Here is a 22,227-nt window from a genome sequence, read left to right on the forward strand (position 1 = left end):
CGTTTTGTATTAATTGTATCTTAATTTTAATCGATGTTTCATCAAAAAAATTGTCTGGGTTTAATAAATAAGAAGGCTATTAGAAAATAGATAATCAGGACACGGAGGCGCTGGCGAACCTGGAGCTCGTCTCATAAATGAACCGAAACTCAGCGTAGGGCTATAAGGTAGCCTATGCCTCACAGACCTGAGACATAGGCTATAGATAGCTTGAAATATCTACTTTAAAGCAGAACAATTCAAAACGAAAGAAAACAGACTGCGCTGCTTATGTAGGCCTAATTCGTATGAAATGTGCATTTCTCTCTGGTGCTGCGAAGATCGCGATTCGACAACTTCATCTTATAGCCGACACTGACAAAAAATGTTTTATTAGTAAACAATTAAAGTGTATCCTGCTATATTTTACATATTTGCCTGCTCCTTTCAAAACACTAACAGTGGGGTTTTTGACTTTTTTTTTTTTTTTGCAGCTGCGGACAAATTCTTTCGACACACACACAATAGCCTACACTCTGCGCTTATGTTTTAAAAACATAATTTAACATATATAACAATTTTTAAATAGCCCACTTAAAGTGTTTATTACAAGTAAATGACTAAATGCTAAAAATTTATAAATTTTAATGAACTAACATGCGTTGCATTTACAATTCTGTGAAAACAGGGGGTGCTGCAGCACCCCCAGCACCCCCACTTCCCGCGTCCCTGACCATTAGAGATGCATTTACCCAAAGAAATGTAAAATATACTTGCACTGTGTTTGTAAAACATCTGTCTCTTCTCTTCCAGCTTTAGGATCCGCTCCTGTCCTGTTTCCACAGCCTCTGGATGATGGACGTATGAACATCAGCTGTAAGTCCAGCGGCTGGTATCCAGAGCCGGATGTCACCTGGATGTCAGATGAGCGAATGGTTCTCCGTCCTGGAAGAGTGTCTCGCAGTCGTGGAGCAGATGAGATGTTCTCTGTCCACAGCTGGACGGCTGTCTCTCACTCAGACGCTCAACTGGTCTCATGCTCAATGTCTCTCAAGACTGGAGAGTTTAGAGAAAGTAGGATTGACATACAAGCCGTCATCCCTTCAGGTCAGAGAACATTTTCAGTTAGAGAACATTTTCACTCATACTTGATGTTTAAGTTGCAGGACATTGCAGGATATTTGTACTTATCTCCTACAAAGTGATCAAGTTTGCTTGAACTTCACATCATTTCCAACACCTTAAATGTTTTCCCCTGCTACCTTGTAATTTTTAATTTAATTAAGCCTGCTCATAAATGTTTAAAGTCAGTTAAATAAAAACGTAGATTGGCCTAATTTGAACTGGAAAGTAAGACTGATTACCCTCAACTAACTGCTAGTTGGTCATACTAGTTCTTAAGACACAGTCTTAACATAATGGCTATGTTTATGCAACTGGCCTCTGGTTTCTCTTTCTCAGATTCATCAGATCCATGGAAGGCTCTTTTCTTCATCATTCTCATTTGTTGTCTTGGTTTGGTTGGGTTGATCCTGTACATATACAGAAAGAAACTAACAGGTAAATAACAGAATTCATCTTCTACAGTTTTTATGTATTCAGTTTGTCATTTGTTTATATTTTTATCTGTTTTACAGGGAAGAAACAAGAAGTTCAAAGTAAGTAACATGAACTGACTTCATCAACATCTACATACAATCATAAAGTGAATTACCCCTTTCAGGCACAGAGTTACCAGGGGAAAATGCTAGTTTCAAGCAAAAAAACAACAAAAACTTAACATTTTATGAATATCTGTTGCTGATGGTGCTTCTGAAATAGTTTTTATTTATTTATTTATTTGATAGGGACAATGCACATTAATGAACATCTGCATTGAAACAACAAAAACAGACGTAAACATGCCAGATTATAGCCACAGGGCTAATTTACATCCGTAGTCCCTTGGCAAATTACAGAAATACAGAACTTATAACATACAAAATGACAAAAATGAATAAGTACAAGCAAAGTAAAATAAAAGTCACTTAATGGTCACAAGACTGGTTTGCTTTAAGCCACACTTTGAGTTTGGTTTTAAATATAGGAAATGTGGAACATTCCCTGACAGTGATGGGGATACTGTTCCATAACTTACAAGCCTTCACAGACAGAGCATTTTGTCCAAAGGCTGTTCTTCTGAAAGGCACCTCACAGTCACCTCTAGCGGAAGCCCGTGTCCTGGCACCACTGTGAGTCTTTGATTTAAAGAAGTCCGACATGGGAGATGGGGCTAATCCATTTAACACTTTGTAAACAAAACAGGCATATTACAAATATGGAAGGACATTGGTTTTTTATCAAAGACTTTTAAGGCATTTTTATAGAGTGATTCTATTGATTTGAGTGTGTTCATACCAGTCAATGTCCAACTTGTACAACAATATTCAATATGTGATAAAATCATAGAATGTAAAAAACCTTTGGCAGCCCCAAATGGTATAAATTGACGGATTTGTTTAAAATTTCGTAGATTGAATTTTACTGTACTCGATATTCTTTTTACATGTTTTTTTTTTTTTGTTACCAGTTAAACTGAGTTGACTTTTAAATACATTTCTGTATGTATTACTGAAGGGAACATACAGCATGAGAAGCTATAAAGACAACTAGATTAAAAAGTTCGTCGAGACAAACTTTAAGTTGGCTTGAGAAAGCCGGACCAGAAAGTTTAAAGAAGTTTAAAATAGTTTGGAGTTTAAATTAGTTTAAAGTTTAAAGTAGTTTAAAGTTTAAATTAGTTTGAAGTTTAAAGTAGTTTAAAGTTTAAATTAGTTTAAAGTTTAAAGTAGTTTAAAGTTTAAATTAGTTTGAAGTTTAAAGTAGTTTAAAGTTTAAATTAGTTTGAAGTTTAAATTAGCTTAAAGTTTAAATTAGTTTGAAGTTTAAATTAGTTTAAAGTTTAAATTAGTTTGAAGTTTAAAGTAGTTTAAAGTTTAAATTAGGTAGTTTAAAGCTAAAAAGTTGTTGGGGGTTTTCTAGTGGGTTGCTAAGGTGTTCTCGGTGGTTGCTAGGCGGTTGCTAGGGTGTTCTGGGTGGTTGCTATTGTGTTGCTAGATGGTTGCTAAGGTATTTTGGGTGGTTGCTAGGTGGTTGCTAGGGTGTTCTGGGTGGTTGCTATGGTGTTGCTAGGCAGATGCTAAGGTATTTTGGGTGGTTGCTAGGCGGTTTCTAGGATGTTCTGGGTGGTTGCTAGGGTGTTGCTAAGCGGTTGCTAGGGTATTTTGGGTGGTTGCTAGGGTGTTGCTAGGCGGTTGCTAGGGTGTTCTGGGTGGTTGCTAGGGTGTTGCTAAGCGGTTGCTAGGGTATTTTGGGTGGTTGCTAGGCGGTTGCTAGGGTGTTCTGGGTGGTTGTTAAGGTATTTTGGGTGGTTGCTAGGCGGTTGCTAGGGTGTTCTGGGTGGTTGCTATGGTGTTGATAGGCGGTTGCTAAGGTATTTTTGGTGGTTGCTAGGATGTTGCTAGGCGGTTGCTAGGGTGTTCTGGGTGGTTGCTATGGTGTTGCTAGGCGGTTGCTAGGGTGTTCTGGGTGGTTGCTATGGTGTTGCTAGGGTATTCTGGGTGGTTGCTAGGCGGTTGCTAGGCGGTTGCTAGGGTGTTCTGGGTGGTTGCTATGGTATTTTGGGTGGTTGCTAGGGTGTTCTGGGTGGTTGCTAGGCGGTTGCTAGGGTGTTTTAGTGGTTGCTATGGTGTTGCTAGGCGGTTGCTAGGGTGTTCTGGGTGGTTGCTAGGGTGTTGCTAGGCGGTTGCTAGGGTATTCTGGGTGGTTGCTAGGCGGTTGCTAGGGTGTTCTGGGTGGTTGCTATGCTGTTGCTAGACGGTTGCTAGGGTATTCTGGGTGGTTGCTAAGTGGTTGCTAGGGTGTTTTGGGTGGTTGCTAGGCGGTTGTTAGGGTGTTCTGGGTGGTTGCTATGGTGTTGCTAGGCGGTTGCTAAGGTATTCTGGGTGGTTGCTAGGCGGTTGCTAGGGTGTTCTGGGTGGTTGCTATGGTGTTGCTAGGCGGTTGCTAGGGTGTTCTGGGTGGTTGCTATGATGTTGCTAGGCGGTTGCTAAGGTATTCTGGGCGGTTGCTAGGCAGTTGCTAGGGTGTTCTGGGCGGTTGCTATGGTGTTGCTAGGTGGTTGGTAGTTGTCACAGATGGTTACTATGGAGTTTTTATAGAGTCCTTAGCATGATCTTGGTATGATTTAGCACTTAACTAATTGATATTAGCATGTAGCTATTCACTGCTAGCATGTGTAGCATGTTGGAAGTGCTGTTTGCTAGCATGAGTCAAAAGAGCCAAACCTCATCTCTATACGATGTTCTGATACTGAGATATAGGTCTTGCAAAACGGTTGCTAGGGTACTCAAGTTTGGTTGCTATGGAGTTGCTTGGGAGCTTGAAGCTTTAAACTTAAGAAGTTTAAAGTGGTTTGAAGTTTAAAGTAGTTTACGAGTTTTGAGTTTACAAGTTTAAATGAGTTTAGAGTTTAAGTTTAAATGAGTTTAGTGTGTGTGTGTGTGTGTGTGTGTGTGTGTGTGTGTTCACACACACACACACACACACACACACACTCAGAGCTTATGAGTTTAGAGTTTATAAGTGTATAAATTGATGAGTTTATAAGTGTTAGAGTTTTTGAGTTTAGAGTTTATAAGTTTTAAATGAGTTTAGAGTTTATAAGTTTAAATGAGTTTAAGAGTTCAGAGTTTATTAATTTATGAGTTAAAGAGTTAAGTCTATGAATTCATGAGTTTATAAGTTAATTAGTTTATAAGTGTATGAGTTTAGAGTTTATTAGTTTAAATTAGTCTCATTGGCTAATATAGTATATAGAATGGCAGTTTGGTTTAGTCTTCAAGGTGTTTAGATTTGAATTTTCGTCGGTTGGTGAGTTTGAATGTAAATTTGAATTTTTTAGAACTCCCTAATGTAAGTCAATGGGAGTTTTTCCGAGTTTTGATCGGCATTTTTAGGAAAACCGTAAGTCCGATCAGTCTGAAAAGATATAGCAACTAACTTCAGATCAGTTTGAGTGTCTGAGCCGAGTTTGGAGTATGTAGTGTTAAAGCTCTAGGACGAGTTTGAGTCAACAGTTTTTAACAGAAGAATAATAATAATAATAATAATAACTAGATGCTAAAGTTCGTCGAGACAAACTTTAAGTTGGCTTGAGAAAGTTTGGACCAGAAAGTTTTTTGCTAGGCGGTTGCTAGGGTGTTCTGGGTGGTTGCTATGATGTTGCTAGGCGGTTGCTAAGGTATTTTGGGTGGTTGCTAGGCGGTTGCTAGGGTGTTCTGGGTGGTTGCTATGCTGTTGCTAGGTGGTTGCTAGGGTATTTGGGTTGGTTGCTAGGGTGTTCTGGGTGGTTGCTAGGCAGTTGCTAGGGTGTTTTGGGTATTCTGGGTGGTTGCTAGGGTGTTCTGGGTGGTTGTTATGGTGTTGCTAGGCGGTTGCTAGGGTATTCTGGGTGGTTGCTAGGCGGTTGCTAGGGTGTTTTGGGTGGTTGCTAGGCGGTTGCTAGGGTGTTCTGGGTGGTTGCTATGGTGTTGCTAGGCGGTTGCTAGGGTATTCTGGGTGGTTGCTAGGGTGTTCTGGGTGGTTGCTAGGGTGTTGCTAGGCGGTTGCTAGGGTGTTGCTAGGCAGTTGCTAAGGTATTTTGGGTGGTTGCTAGGGTGTTGCTAGGGTGTTCTGGGTGGTTGCTAGGTGGTTGCTAGGGTGTTCTGGGTGGTTGCTAGGGTGTTGCTAGGTGGTTGCTAGGGTGTTCTGGGTGGTTGCTAGGCGGTTGCTAGGGTGTTTTGGGTGGTTGCTAGGCAGTTGCTATGATGTTGCTAGGCGGTTGCTAGGGTATTCTGGGTGGTTGCTAGGGTGTTGCTAGGCGGTTGCTAGGGTATTCTAGGTGGTTGCTAGGATGTTGCTAGGGTGTTTTGGTGGTTGCTAGGGTGTTGCTAGGCGGTTGCTAGGTTGTTCTGGGTGGTTGCTAGGCGGTTGCTAGGGTGTTCTGGGTGGTTGCTAGGGTGTTGCTAGGCGGTTGCTAGGGAGTTCTGGGTGGTTGCTATGCTGTTGCTAGGCGGTTGCTAGGGTATTGTGGGTGGTTGCTAGGCGGTTGCTAGGGTGCTTTGGGTGGTTGCTATGCTGTTGCTAGGGTGTTCTGGGTGGTTGCTATGGTGTTGCTAAGCGGTTGCTAGGGTGTTCTGGGTGGTTGCTATGATGTTGCTAGGCGGTTGCTAGGGTATTCTGGGTGGTTGCTAGGGTGTTGCTAGGCGGTTGCTAGGGTATTCTAGGTGGTTGCTAGGATGTTGCTAGGGTGTTTTGGTGGTTGCTAGGGTGTTGCTAGGCGGTTGCTAGGTTGTTCTGGGTGGTTGCTAGGCGGTTGCTAGGGTGTTCTGGGTGGTTGCTAGGGTGTTGCTAGGCGGTTGCTAGGGTATTCTGGGTGGTTGCTAGGCGGTTGCTAGGGTGTTCTGGGTGGTTGCTATGGTGTTGCTAGGCGGTTGCTAGGGTATTCTGGGTGGTTGCTAGGCGGTTGCTAGGGAGTTCTGGGTGGTTGCTATGCTGTTGCTAGGCGGTTGCTAGGGTATTCTGGGTGGTTGCTAGGGTGTTGCTAGGCGGTTGCTAGGGTATTCTAGGTGGTTGCTAGGATGTTGCTAGGGTGTTTTGGTGGTTGCTAGGGTGTTGCTAGGCGGTTGCTAGGTTGTTCTGGGTGGTTGCTATGGTGTTGCTAGGCGGTTGCTAGGGTGTTCTGGGTGGTTGCTATGATGTTGCTAGGTGGTTGCTAGGGTGTTTTGGTGGTTGCTATGCTGTTGCTAGGGTATTCTGGGTGGTTGCTAGGGTGTTTTGGTGGTTGCTATGCTGTTGCTAGGGTATTCTGGGTGGTTGCTAGGGTGTTGCTAGGCGGTTGCTAGGGTGTTCTGGGCGGTTGCTATGGTGTTACTAGGTGATTGGTAGTTGTCACAGATGGTTACTATGGAGTTTTATAGTTCTTAGCATGATCTTGGCATGATTTAGCACTCAACTAATCGCTATTAGCATGTAGCTATTCACTGCTAGCATGTGTAGCATGTTGGAAGTGCTGTTTGCTAGCATGAGTCAAAAGAGCCAAACCTCATCTCTATACGATGTTCTGATACAGAGATATAGGTCTTGCAAAACGGTTGCTAGGGTACTCAAGTTTGGTTGCTATGGAGTTGCTTGGGAGCTGGAAGCTTTAAACTTAAGAAGTTTAAAGTGGTTTGAAGTTTAAAGTAGTTTACGAGTTTTTGAGTTTTGAGTTTATAGGTTTAAATTAGTTTAGAGTGTGTGTGTGTGTGTGTGTGTGTGTGTGTGTGTGTGTGTTCACACACACACACACACACACACACACACACTCAGAGTTTATGAGTTTAGAGTTTATAAGTGTATAAATGGATGAGTTTATAAGTGTACAAGTTTTTGAGTTTAGTTTATAAGTTTAAATGAGTTTAGAGTTTATAAATTTAAATGAGTTTAAGAGTTCAGAGTTTATTAATTTATGAGTTTTAGAGTTCATAAGTCTATGAATTCATGAGTTTATAAGTTAATTACTTTATAAGTGTATGAGTTTAGAGTGCATTAGTTTAAATGAGTCTCAATGGCTCATATAGTATATAGAACGGCAGTTTGGTTTAGTCTTCAAGGTATTTTGATTTGAATTTTCGTCGGTTGGTCAGTTTGAATCTAAATTTGAATTTTTTAGAACTCCCTAATGTAAGTCAATGGGAGTTTTTCCGAGTTTTGATCGTCATTTTTAGGAAAACCGTAAGTCCGATCAGTCTGAAAAGATATAGCAACTAACTTCAGATCAGTTTGAGTGTCTGAGCCGAGTTTGGAGTATGTAGAGTTAAAGCTCTAGGACGAGTTTGAGTCAACAGTTTTTAACAGAAGATTAATAATAATAACTAGATGCAAAAGTTCGTCGAGACAAACTTTAAGTTGGCTTGAGAAAGTTTGGACCAGAACGTTTTTTTGCTAGGCGGTTGCTAGGGTGTTCTGGGTGGTTGCTATGGTGTTGCTAGGCGGTTGCTAAGGTATTTTGGGTGGTTGCTAGGCGGTTGCTAGGGTGTTCTGGGTGGTTGCTATGGTGTTGCTAGGCGGTTGCTAGGGTGTTCTGGGTGGTTGCTAGGTGGTTGCTAGGGTGTTTTGAGTGGTTGCTAGGCGGTTGCTAGGGTATTCTGGTTGGTTGCTAGGGTGTTTTGGGTGGTTGCTAAGGTGTTCTGGGTGGTTGCTAGGCGGTTGCTAGGGTGTTCTGGGTGGTTGCTATGGTGTTGCTAGGCGGTTGCTAGGGTGTTCTGGGTGGTTGCTAGGCGGTTGCTAGGGTGTTCTGGGTGGTTGCTATGGTGTTGCTAGGCGGTTGCTAGGGTATTCTGGGTGGTTGCTAGGCGGTTGCTAAGGTATTTTGGGTGGTTGCTAGGCGGTTGCTAGGGTGTTCTGGGTGGTTGCTAGGGTGTTGCTAGGCGGTTGCTAGGGTGTTCTGGGTGGTTGCTAGGGTGTTGCTAGGCGGTTGCAAGGGTGTTCTGGGTGGTTGCTAGGTGGTTGCTAGGGTGTTTTGGGTGGTTGCTAGGCGGTTGCTAGGGTATTCTGGTTGGTTGCTAGGGTGTTTTGGGTGGTTGCTAGGGTGTTGTGGGTGGTTGCTAGGGTGTTGCTAGGTGGTTGCTAGGGTGTTCTGGGTGGTTGCTAGGCGGTTGCTAGGGTGTTGTGGGTGGTTGCTAGGCAGTTGCTAGGGTGTTCTGGGTGGTTGCTATGGTGTTGCTAGGTGGTTGCTAGAGTATTCTAGGTGGTTGCTAGGCGGTTGCTAGGGTGTTCTGGGTGGTTGCTATGGTGTTGCTAGGCAGTTGCTAAGGTATTCTGGGTGGTTGCTAGGCGGTTGCTAGGGTGTCCTGGGTGGTTGCTATGGTGTTGCTAAGGTATTCTGGGTGGTTGCTATGATGTTACTACGTGGTTGGTAGTTGTCACAGATGGTTACTATGGAGTCTTTATAGAGTTCTTAGCATGATCTTGGCATGATATAGCACTTAACTCATTACTATTAGCATGTAGCTATTCACTGCTAGCATGTGTAGCATGTTGGAAGTGCTGTTTGCTAGCATGAGTCAAAAGAGCCAAACCTCATCTCTATACGATGTTCTGATACAGAGATATAGGTCTTGCAAAACGGTTGCTAGGGTACTCAAGTTTGGTTGCTATGGAGTTGCTTGGGAGCTGGGAGCTTTAAACGTAAGAAGTTTAAAGTGGTTTGAAGTTTAAAGTAGTTTACAGTAGTTTGAAGTTCATGACAGATAGATAGATAAATAAGTTAGATACACACACACACACACGCGCACACACACACACACACACACACACACACACACACACACACACTAACTCGCTCACACACTCACTCAGACACACACGCACACTCAAGAGTTTATGAGTTTAGAGTTTATAAGTGTATCAATTGATGAGTTTATAAGTGTATGAGTTTTTGAGTTTATAAATTTAAATGAGTTTAGAGTTTATAAGTTTAAATGAGTTTAAGAGTTCAGAGTTTATTAATTTATGAGTTTAAGAGTTCATAAGTCTATGAATTCATGAGTTTATAAGTTAATTAGTTTATAAGTGTATGAGTTTAGAGTTCATTAGTTTAAATGAGTCTCATTGGCTAATATAGTATATAGAACGGCAGTTTGGTTTAGTCTTCAAGGTATTTTGATTTGAATTTTCGTCGGTTGGTGAGTTTGAATCTAAATTTGAATTTTTTAGAACTCCCCAATGCAAGTCAATGGGAGTTTTTCCGAGTTTTGATCGTCATTTTTAGGAAAACCGTAAGTCCGTTCAGTCTGAAAAGATATAGCAACTAACTTCAGATCAGTTTGAGTGTCTGAGCCGAGTTTGGAGTATGTAGAGTTAAAGCTCTAGGAGGAGTTTGAGTCAACAGTTTTTTTACAGAAGAATAATAATAATATTAATAATAACTAGATGCAAAAGTTCGTCGAGACAAACTTTAAGTTGGCTTGAGAAAGTTTGGACCAGAACGTTTTTTTTGCTAGGCGGTTGCTAGGGTGTTCTGGGTGGTTGCTATGGTGTTGCTAGGTGGTTGCTAAGGTATTTTGGGTGGTTGCTAGGCGGTTGCTAGGGTGTTCTGGGTGGTTGCTATGGTGTTGCTAGGCGGTTGCTAGGGTGTTCTGGGTGGTTGCTAGGTGGTTGCTAGGGTGTTTTGAGTGGTTGCTAGGCGGTTGCTAGGGTATTCTGGTTGGTTGCTAGGCTGTTTTGGGTGGTTGCTAAGGTGTTCTGGGTGGTTGCTATGGTGTTGCTAGGCGGTTGCTAGGGTGTTCTGGATGGTTGCTAGGCGGTTGCTAGGGTGTTCTGGGTGGTTGCTATGGTGTTGCTAGGCGGTTGCTAGGGTATTCTGGTTGGTTGCTAGGGTGTTTTGGGTGGTTGCTAGGCGGTTGCTAGGGTGTTCTGGGTGGTTGCTATGGTGTTGCTAGGCGGTTGCTAGGGTGTTCTGGGTAGTTGCTAGGCGGTTGCTAGGGTGTTCTGGGTGGTTGCTATGGTGTTGCTAGGCGGTTGCTAGGGTATTCTGGGTGGTTGCTAGGCGGTTGCTAAGGTATTTTGGGTGGTTGCTAGGCGGTTGCTAGGGTGTTCTGGGTGGTTGCTAGGGTGTTGCTAGGCGGTTGCAAGGGTGTTCTGGGTGGTTGCTAGGTGGTTGCTAGGGTGTTGCTAGGGTGTTTTGGGTGGTTGCTAGGCGGTTGCTAGGGTATTCTGGTTGGTTGCTAGGGTGTTTTGGGTGGTTGCTAGGGTGTTCTGGGTGGTTGCTATGGTGTTACTAGGTGGTTGCTAGGGTATTCTGGTTGGTTGCTAGGGTGTTCTGGGTGGTTGCTAGGCGGTTGCTAGGGTGTTCTGGGTGGTTGCTATGGTATTGCTAGGCGGTTGCTAGGGTGTTCTGGGTGGTTGCTAGGCAGTTGCTAGGGTGTTCTGGGTGGTTGCTATGGTGTTGCTAGGCGGTTGCTAGGGTATTCTGGGTGGTTGCTAGGCGGTTGCTAGGGTGTTCTGGGTGGTTGCTATGGTGTTGATAGGCGGTTGCTAGGGTATTCTGGGTGGTTGCTAGGCGGTTGCTAAGGTATTCAGGGCGGTTGATATGGTGTTACTAGGTGGTTGGTAGTTGTCACAGATGGTTACTCTGGAGTTTTTATAGAGTTCTTAGAATGATTTAACACTTAACTAATCGCTATTAGCATGTAGCTATTCACTGCTAGCATGTGTAGCATGTTGGAAGTGCTGTTTGCTAGCATGAGTCAAAAGAGCCAAACCTCATCTCTATATGATGTTCTGATACAGAGATATAGGTCTTGCAAAACGGTTGCTAGGGTACTCAAGTTTGGTTGCTATGGAGTTGCTTGGGAGCTGGAAGCTTTAAACTTAATAAGTTTAAAGTGGTTTGAAGTTTAAAGTAGTTTACGAGTTTTTGAGTTTATAAGTTTAAATGAGTTTAGAGTGTGTGTGTGTGTGTGTGTGTACACACACACACACACACACACACACACACACTCAGAGTTTATGAGTGTAGAGTTTATAAGTGTATAAATGGATGAGTTTATAAGTGTACAAGTTTTTGAGTTTAGTTTATAAGTTTAAATGAGTTTTGAGTTTATAAGTTTAAATGAGTTTAGAGTTTATAAATTTAAATGAGTTTAAGAGTTCAGAGTTTATTAATTTATGAGTTTTAGAGTTCATAAGTCTATGAATTCATGAGTTTATAAGTTAATTACTTTATAAGTGTATGAGTTTAGAGTGCATTAGTTTAAATGAGTCTCAATGGCTCATATAGTATATAGAACGGCAGTTTGGTTTAGTCTTCAAGGTATTTTGATTTGAATTTTCGTCGGTTGGTCAGTTTGAATCTAAATTTGAATTTTTTAGAACTCCCTAATGTAAGTCAATGGGAGTTTTTCCGAGTTTTGATCGTCATTTTTAGGAAAACCGTAAGTCCGATCAGTCTGAAAAGATATAGCAACTAACTTCAGATCAGTTTGAGTGTCTGAGCCGAGTTTGGAGTATGTAGAGTTAAAGCTCTAGGACGAGTTTGAGTCAACAGTTTTTAACAGAAGATTAATAATAATAATAAGTTTAAATAGGATTTCAGTAAGTTGGCTCTCTCAAGCCAACTTAATAATAATAATAATAAGTTTAAATAGGATTTCAATATGTTGGCTCTCTCAAGCCAACTTAATAAGTTTAAATAGGATTTCAGTAAGTTGGCTCTCTCAAGCCAACTTAATAATAAGTTTAAATATGATTTCAGTAAGTTGGCTCTCTCAAGCCAACTTAATTATACCACTATAAAATTAATCTTATAAGTGAAACGTTGTTTTATAAGGGAAACATTAAACATGATGCATATGTATGAACTGTGCTGGTTACACACAGAAACCACAGTGCATACAGAGAATCACCAAATCACATCATTATGAGATTTTTAAAATAAATTTAACTATCATGAGATGAAATGTTTTGTTATGGTTTGTTGCCCATTCACAGCAATATGCATTTTTGAAAGAAATTCAGTCTCTCTGCCTGAAAGGGTTAAAAGTATATTTAATTGTTGTTTTAAAAGTCTGGACTATTTGTGAAAGCAGACTGATAATTAAAACTTTCATTGAAATTCTGTCATTTTAGAGTGCGAGGATGGATCGATGGAGAAACTGATAAAGAAAGGTATTTGAAGAAGTTGTTTGTCATTAGCTATAATTTTATACGAACTGCTGAAGTGACCCACTAATCATTAAGTAAACATCTACATGCATGTTGTAGCAGAAGAAAACATGAATATAACAGGTTTGGAGACTCTGAGTGGAATATTGTAGAAAAGTTGTTTTGAATATTGAAAATAGAAAGAACAGAACAACAAAATAATCACAAGTTAAAAATTAAAGCTGCAAGCAGCATTTATCGGGGTTCAAGCAATTAAGGCCTTTAAGCACAAAAGCATCAAAAGTTATTAAATTTTATATTAAGCAAGCATGTAACCACTGACATAATAGATGGAAAAGACCGTTTACAGCCAATACAGGCAGTTTACCATGGGGAATATATGGTTTTAAAGCTTTTTAACAGTTATAGCGCCACCTATGGTCCGATCTCCATAAAATTGTTTACTGTGACCTCAAATTGAACCCATACACATGTGTACTGAGTTTGGTGAAGATATCTCATTTACTTCTTGAGTTATAGCCATTTTAGTAAAATAGGCTCCTCCCACAACAATTTACCACATTCTAGTATTATTTACTATGATTCTAGCATGATTTACATAGTTTACCATGATTTTATCTTAGTTTACCTTGATTTACCATATTCTAGCATGATTTTACCATGATATACTACATTCTAGTATGATTTACCATTGTTTACTGTGATTCTAGCATGGTTTACCATAGTTTATCATGATTTATCATAGTTTACCATGATTTACCCTGTTCTAGCATGATTTACCATGATATACCACATTCTAACATGATTTACCATAGTTTATCATGATTTATCATGGTTTACCATGATTTACCCTGCTCTAGCATAGTTTACCATGATTTACCATGTTCTAGCATGATTTACCATGATATACCACGTTCTAGAATGATTTACCAGGATTCTAGCATGATTTACCTTGATACACCACATTCTAGTATTATTTACTATGATTTACCATGTTTCTAGTGTGATTTACTATGATTTACCACATTACTAGCAATTATGTGAAGTGTCAGTGCAAATGAAATGATAAACACTTACAAAATCTGATTGTGTTATAATAGTTATTGTTATATAAGTGATTTTTAGAGTCTAAATATGAATGTGAGCACATGTGAAAAGACTTCATTAATAAGTAGAATGGCCAGCAGAGGGCAGTAGAAGACCACTTATTGGCTCACTTTCACTTTAAACTTCATGATTTTCACCAGTTTTCTGCACTAAAGCAAACCAGTTTTTCTATGTTAACTCAATAATGCATGCTTACACACACCCACCCACCCACACACACACAAATAAACATACACAAATATGTTTTTAATGTTTTGGGATATGTTATTGAGAAAATATATTTATTGGTCTATAGGAATTCCTTTGTGATCTAATAATATAAAAAAAGAAAAGAAAAAAAAATGCTTTTTAAAGCATTTGTTTGTTTCCCAATACTGAAAACTAATGAAAAGGTCATATGTAATCCTGCTGCTCCCTCTAGTGGACAGTGGTATTACAGCTTCCATCTTACAGTTGAAGTGATTGAATGAATTAATTAATGGGAATTTGGTTTTTCACTTATATCTCGGGAACCGGAAGGCTAAAAATTCTGAAACTCAGAGCATAGATAGTGCTTGAGGAGCCGTGTTGAATGAGACCATCAAGGTGTTTTTGGGCGATTGGGGCCAGGAGTTATGACCGTTCAAAGGCATATCTTTTGGGGCTTTTATCTCTGGAATGCCCAGGGCAAATTACACCACATTTGAATCGAAGCTAGACAAGGACGGGCCCTTTCCAACGAGCTCTCACACAAGGTTCGGGGTGGTCTGGGTTGGGAGTTACGGCCGTTCAAAATCGGGGATCCCGCGGACTAGCGATCCGCGGGGGTCGCGCTCCCGAGGCCCGCGATGACACGTTTCGATCAAGAGCTCGGAGAGGTCCTTACCATCAAAATTTGAGCGCGCAGACACATTCCGTTTTCGAGTTATGAATGAATTTGTTCTGGGGGGCGTGGCTTAAATGGCATTTTACTTTCGGTTTCTAGTAGGCCTATTCAGTTCTCAATGTGACACAATTGTCAGTAATACTCCAATAGGTGAATTTTGACAAAATGTGATTGTAAATGTTAAAATAATGATTTTACAGTATAAAGTCTAAATATGAATTATATAACAATATTAGGGAGTAGTATGATGAAATGTGTTCTGGTGTTCTGCTCTCCTAGCATGCGCGTGCACCTCTCTCTCTCTCTCTCTCTCTCTCTCTCTCTCTCTCTCTCTCTCTCTCTCTCTCTCTCTCTCTCTCTCTCTCTCTCTCTCTCTCTGCGTCTCGCGCAGAAGAGAGGAGCAGCGCTTTAATTCAGTTAAACAGATATTATGTTGCTTCTGTTCAGTTAAACAGATATTATGTGCATTTGACACTGTTGATCATAACATACTTCTTGACAGGCTGGAAAACTGGGTGGGGCTTTCTGGGATAGTCCTAAAATGGTTCAGGTCATACTTAGATGGGAGAGGTTATTATGTGAGTATAGGAGACCATAAGTCTGAGTGGACATCCATGACATGCGGAGTCCCTCAAGGCTCAATTCTTGCACCACTCCTGTTCAACCTGTATATGCTCCCAATGAGCCAAATAATGAGAGAGAACCAGATCTCTTACCACAGCTATGCAGACGACACACAGATCTACTTAGCCCTATCGCCTAACGATTACAGCCCCATTGACTCCCTGTGCCAATGCATTGATGAAGTCAACAGCTGGATGTGTCAAAACTTTCTTCAGTTAAACAAAGACAAAACTGAAGTCATTGCGTTTGGAAACAAAGATGAAGTTCTCAAGGTGAACGCATACCTTCACTCTAGGAGTCAAACAACTAAACATCAAGTCAGGAACCTTGGTGTGACACTAGAGTCAGACCTTAGTTTCAGTAGTCATGTCAAAGCAATAACTAAATCAGCATACTATCATCTGAAAAATATTGCAAGAATTAGATGCTTTGTTTCCAGACAAGACTTAGAGAAACTTGTGCATGCTTTCATCACCAGCAGGGTGGATTATTGTAATGGACTCCTCACTGGCCTTCCCAAAAAGACCATAAGACAGTGTCAGCTCATACAGAACGCTGCCGCCAGGATTCTGAGCAGAACCAGAAAACATGAACACATCACACCAGTCCTCAGGTCTTTACACTGGCTCCCAGTTAAATTTAGGATTGATTTTAAAGTATTATTACTGGTATATAAATCACTCAATGGCCTAGGACCTCAATACATTGCAGATATGCTCACTGAATATAAACCCAACAGATCACTCAGATCACTAGGATCATATCAGCTAGAAATGCCAAGGGTTCACTCTAAGCATGGCGAGTCCGCTTTTAGCTATTATGCTGGAACCAGCTTCCAGAGGAGATCAGACGTGCTCCTACTGTAGTCACATTCAAATCCAGACTCAAAACACTTCTGTTTAGCTGTGCATTTAATGAATGAGCACTGTGCCAGTGTTCGTCTTTAGTGTTCGCTTTAGTGGATTAGTGGTCAGTTTTGCGTTTTTGGTTGCTATAGCGCCACCTATGGGCCAATCGGGGTTATACTCTCTGAACCTCTCCTCGATTTTTGTACTACCATATGGCAAAGTTTCAAGGTTCCAGCTCTTACGGTTCGTCCGACTGTTTGTACTGTATTTTATTTTTCTAAACTGTTTTAATTATTCTTATTTCTTTTATTATTTTAATTTCTTCTATGTAAAGCACTTTGAATTGCCATTGTGTATGAAATGTGCTATATAAATAAACTTGCCTTGCCTTGCCTTGTCTAATTTTATATGCAAGTATAGCCGAAATCACAACACAGATATTGTCTTTATCTTATGTGTATTTGAGTTCATCAGACGACGGCTCGATTATCAGGACTTCTGTTGTTGTTTGACAACAGAAACAGTAAAATATACCAATGAAAACAGTTTTATTGAGAATTTAGCTTCATCAAAATGGGCACAGAGAGAGAGACAAACTAATGTAGCCTAATAATAAATAATAAATGTACATTTAGCATTTTCAGATGCCCTGTCATGCAAAAATCTAAACATTTTTTTTGTTAATGTTAATGTTTTGTTACCGTTTGTGTTAGTAAATTGCTCAGTGCAAAGAAAGAGAAGTAATGGGAACCTGGTATTTCTTTGTTCTTTCTACATGTGTCTAATAGACATGAACAAGTTCTTTGAAAAACATCTATGACCTTTGAAACATATCTCGTCTTCATGCTCTGTGTTGACTATGGTTTCAATTATAAACATACATTTGCATAAAGCATCCATATTTATCCATGCCCATGTTGATTAGAGTATTACAAACTTGAAAAGTATTAATTTAAGGTACATTTAGAACAAATAAAAAATGTGCGATTAATCGCGAGTTAACTCATGACAATCATGCGATTAATCGCGATTAATTTTTTTTAATCGATTGACAGCCCTAATTATCATAGATGGAACACACCATTTACAGCCAATACAGGCAATTTACCATAGGAAATATATGGTTTTAAAGCTTTTTAACAGTTATAGCGCCAACTATAGTCCGATCTCCATAAAAATTTCCATGCTTCTTTAGCATGTTATGGCACATATGCTCATCAATTTTCGTGAAGTTCTGAGTTTTCATTTAGGATTTATGGACGTTTGAGTGTATTTTGCCACGCCCATTTTCTAAATAACCCTATTATAGCCATGCGAAAAATGCAAAAGTTTTTTTGATAATTATTGATCTAGAGAGTCCAGAAAATTGTCCTAGATTGGCTAGATCGGGCAAAAAACCTAGGACTAGTTCGCAAAAGTAGGTTTTTAACATAATTGCGAATATTTAATGAACGGTTTGATTGACAGCAGTAGTTCTTGAGGCAAAGTTGTTCAGTATGAGGAGATCTATCAAATGATATGCATATTGTGTGGATGTGTGCAACAACACGTGATTACAGAGCCATAAAACTCGTTAGCACCAACTAGTGGTCGATTTCTTTCAAAATTCTTACAGACCTCTAGGGCCATGAGTCAAACATGCCCATTGAGTTTCGTTCCAATCGGCCTCCGTTAACATAGTCTAATAGGTGCTCAACTTCATTGGCCGATGGCGGCCATGTTTTTCGAGATACACCAATGTCCTCATAGATATATATGGCACCTTGGACCAAGACACTGCATACCAATTTTCAAGTCAATCGGACTAACTGTCAGGTGGTTATAGCCCTTTTCATATTTTACATGTTATAGCGCCACCTAGTGTTCAATGGTCGCGATTTTTTTGCTGTGACCTCAGATTGAACTCATACACGTGTACCGAGTTTGGTGAAGATAACTCATTTACTTCTGGAGTAATAGCCCTTTTAGTAAAATAGGCCCCTCCCACAATGTACGTTTTGGCGCCCCTTAGCGACCGTGGATTGAAATTTCAACTTTTTTTCGATAATTATTGATATTCAGACTCCAGAGAACATTTCTGCGCTGGTTTGGTTCCAATCGGGTGAAAAACCTAGGACTAGTTCGCAAAAGTAGTTTTTTGACAAAATTCAAAATGGCGGAAAAATTTGCATACCGGAAATGAAATCGGAGATATAGGTTTTGATCGCTTTAGTGGATTAGTGGTCAGTTTCGCGTTTTTGGTTGCTATAGCGCCACCTATGGGCCAATCGGGGTTATACTCTCTGAACCTCTCCTCGATTTTTGTACTACCATATGGCAAAGTTTCAAGGTTCCAGCTCTTACGGTTTGGGCTGCACGATGCGTTTTACGGCGGAAGAAAAATAATAATAAAAATCCTTACAATTACAATAGGGTTTCAGCACTTCGTGCTTGAACCCCTAATAAACAAGAATCTGCATTTGAGGTCCAAATATCTGAAAACAGCACTGAAAATATTACTTTTGTATTGGTCTAACTTAATATCATGCTTCTTAAATAATTTTTTTAGTAAAGAGCATTTTGCGCTTCAATGGAAGCCAATTTTACTTAATAGTATTTCTTTGTATAAAAGATTTCAAAATTTGAATGGGATTTTTTGAATCCCAAATTTTTGTATCCCATATTTTATATGTCTCAGATTTTTGGACAATGTGTATTTTACAAACTATTGCAGACATTATAAATGCAATTTCTTATAAATGTCTATGACTAGAACATAATCTGAACAATCAAATATACTTCAATATTCAAAATAAACAATACATGAAAGTTGAATGTTATTTGAAGCTATATATCAAATAGCTAAATGTTATCAAGTACAGCTGCAATTTTCTTCCTGTAAAACTTCATTGTTTTTCATTTTAGGTGTGGGAGATGTAAATATAGAAGAACTGAGAAAACATGCAGGTATGAAATCATCTTAGTTATATATGCATATATGTGTAAATATTTTACATACAAAGATTATTAGTTCCTGTTTTTTCTCTTCCTCAGTTCAGATCACTATTGACCCTGAGCATTCACATCCAGATCTGACGGTTTCTAAGGACTGTAAAATAGTGAGAGACGCTCCAGGATATCAACACACTGGAGAGGGATTTCCATATGAGTTATGTGCATCTGGAGCTCAAACATTTACATCTGGACGTCACTATTGGGAGGTTAATTTGGTAGTTCCACCTAACCCTACTAAAATCTACTGGTTAATTGGTGTGGCGAAACATGGACATTTTCGTTCAAAAGACAGATCTGCTTTAACTCCATCAAACGGTTACTGGTTCTTGTGTTCAGACGGTCCTAATGGCTTTTACACCAACTCTGATCCACCAGTTACTCTCTCACTGACGCCGAGACCTGAACAACTGGGAGTTCTGTTAGATTATGATCACGGTCAGCTGTCATTTTACAATGTCAAAGAGAGGAAACATCTGCTGACCATGAGCTCCAGATTCACTGGATCAGTCGTTCCACTGTTTAATCCAGGAGTAGGAGATCCGAGTCCGCTTACAATTCTGGATTGTCCAGAACCTGTAGAAACACCTGTAGAGTCCAGTGAACCTTTACTGAGCAGCTCAGACGCTTGACTGACAGTGTGTTTAGACAGAAGAACGAATATGAAAAAAATTAATATCTTCTCAGATATACATACTAGAAAAGTGTATAAAATGCTCAAATAGAGCATGGCACTAGCAACATCAAGGTCATGCTTTGAGAGATCATGAATACGGATCAAATGTACAGCTTGAATACAGCAGCATCAGTTCAACCAAACATTAAGGTTCGACAACTTTTTTTTTTTTTAAATGATCTTTTTATTTGGAAAGGCAAATTCCCATCACATATATTAATTACAACTTTAGTTGTTCAAGTACATAAGGTAGGGATGAATTCAGAAAGTTTAGATGAGTTTGTCCATATTGCCCTTCTGAGTTTTTCTTTTACGGACCACTACTTATTCCAGTTGGAAACAATAACAAAGCAGAACAGAACCGGGATGCGCAGCACTTCAGGTAATTAAAACATCACTTAAAAAGAGGGCAGGTCTACATAAAGCACAAGTACAGTCAAATGAAATCAGATCTGATTGGTTTTACATACTCAGTCCATTTGGTCCAAATCTTATAAAATTTTTCTTTTTCAACTTTGAGGGAAAAGGATATATTTTCCATAACATAAATCTCATAGACAATTTCAATCCATTCATCAATGGTGGGTGGATCTACTTTTAACCATTTCCTCGTAACAGATTTCTTACTGGCTGCCAATAGTATCGCCAGCAATTTTGTATCGTTGATGTTCCATGTTTCAAACCCTAGATTGCCCAAATACACAGTTTCACATTTGAATGGAATGTTTACATTAAATACATTGTTTATATGTTTGTGGATCTCTTCCCAGTAAGATCTTATTGTCTGGCAGTCCCAAAAAATATGGAAGTGGTTGGCTCCATTAGATCCACAAAGTCTCCAACAGGCATCTCTGCTGCCCTGGTATCGTTTCTGAATGGGTGTGATAAAAAATCTTGCAATGTTATTCCTGCAGAACTCCCGCCATGTGTTTGACCCGGTTGATAACCATTGTAAGGAACGACAACTTTAAATGAAGCATCGCTTTAGATGAAATAATCCCATAAGATCATCAGATCAAGTGCTGCACATTTGCTGCTCTCAGCAACACTATTACAGCTGGAGACACTCTTGATCTGACTGATTCAGGGATCTCGTCTTGCTCTGATACTGACTGAACTGCAGAACAGAAAACGGAACATGAAACAACAGAATTAGCCATAAGGGGGTCGCACACCGGACGAGAAGCACGGCGCCGCGTCACGTCTAGGACAACTCGAGGTATCGCACACCGGACACGCACTTTCTCAGTTTATGGCCAGCAATATTATTATGTTTAAGGACATTATGGAATTAAGATCATGTCTGTACTATGTTATGATTGTACTGTACAATTAAATACAATCGTTGTTAAGTCTGCAGTCTGAATTCACATTACCTCAGAGCGTCCGTTAACTGAATGAATTGAGAATATCACCTGAAAATACGATAACATCAGCAGTTTTCATCCACGTAGCTGATTTCTGTAAATTAATGTAAAACTAAATGTATATTGCAGCACAGGGTGAAGTCAGTATATACATTAACGACAATTTGAGACAAATAAATGTACATTTAATATAAAACTATGTAAATGGCGCTCTGTGGCGCGGCAGGATTTTGAACACGGTCCTGAGCCGTAGCTGGGCACCGCGGACAGACGCTGAATGGCGCCACCGGTGTGTGTACACTCATAGAGAATTATGTGTTCGAATTTTAAAGACGTGGCGCGGCGCTTCTCGTCCGGTGTGCGACCCCCTATAGACCCCCTATAGAAAACTCATATGCAGTCTGAGCCTGACCGCCACACATCGACCGTAGGCTATAAGACAGACAGCAATTAACTGTAGTAACTTTCCCTCAACAGCTCGACATCCACTGTTAAATGCTCACTTTGCATTTTTTGTGCAGCTGATTTGTTGTCATGCAATGTTTTGTCTCTTTTGACTGACTCGAGTGGTATAAATGTTGATTAGTCTGTATAGTGGCTTAAAAACAATATTTTATATAGGGCTGTCAACATTAACGCGTTAACGCATGCGATTCATTTTTGTCCAGTTTAACGCGTTAAAATATTTAACGCAAAACGCAGCATTCGTTAATTTTTGTCATCCTTTGGGAAGCGTTACAGTATATGATCCCGCTCTTATTCATGTAAATGCTTTTAAACGCGCTGCCTGTGAATGTCCGGACACACACACACAGAGAAAGACGTGCACCAGTATCCTGCACAGACTGCTTGCCAGAAAACGGTCCTCTTTCACGCTTGAACCGATTATGCCAAAATGTCTGTTTTGTCGAGAATCCTCATAACATAAGAGCATTCTTAAATTAGTGAAATAAAGTCTTAAATGAACGCAGAGTTGTGAGAATGTTTCTGTCAGCAGCGGCTGCTCTTAAAGGGACAGCAGCCAATAAAGCTTTCTGTCAGTAA

General features: G+C 40.1%; 1 protein-coding gene across 1 annotated transcript in view; it reads left to right on the top strand.

Moving 5' to 3' along the window:
- Positions 1-22,227, top strand: part of LOC307155303 (butyrophilin subfamily 1 member A1-like) — a 35,004-nt gene extending 12,777 nt beyond the window's left edge. The window contains exons 4-9 of the mRNA XM_079865890.1: positions 793-1,086; positions 1,441-1,539; positions 1,617-1,637; positions 12,670-12,708; positions 19,054-19,095; positions 19,183-22,227. Of these exons, the coding sequence (XP_079722016.1) occupies positions 793-1,086; positions 1,441-1,539; positions 1,617-1,637; positions 12,670-12,708; positions 19,054-19,095; positions 19,183-19,772 (1,085 nt within the window). The 3' untranslated portion in view covers positions 19,773-22,227. The remainder of the gene's footprint in view (positions 1-792; positions 1,087-1,440; positions 1,540-1,616; positions 1,638-12,669; positions 12,709-19,053; positions 19,096-19,182) is intronic.

The sequence above is a fragment of the Squalius cephalus genome, assembly GCF_949319135.1.
Source record: "Squalius cephalus genome assembly, chromosome: 3".
Taxonomy (NCBI): domain Eukaryota; kingdom Metazoa; phylum Chordata; class Actinopteri; order Cypriniformes; family Leuciscidae; genus Squalius; species Squalius cephalus.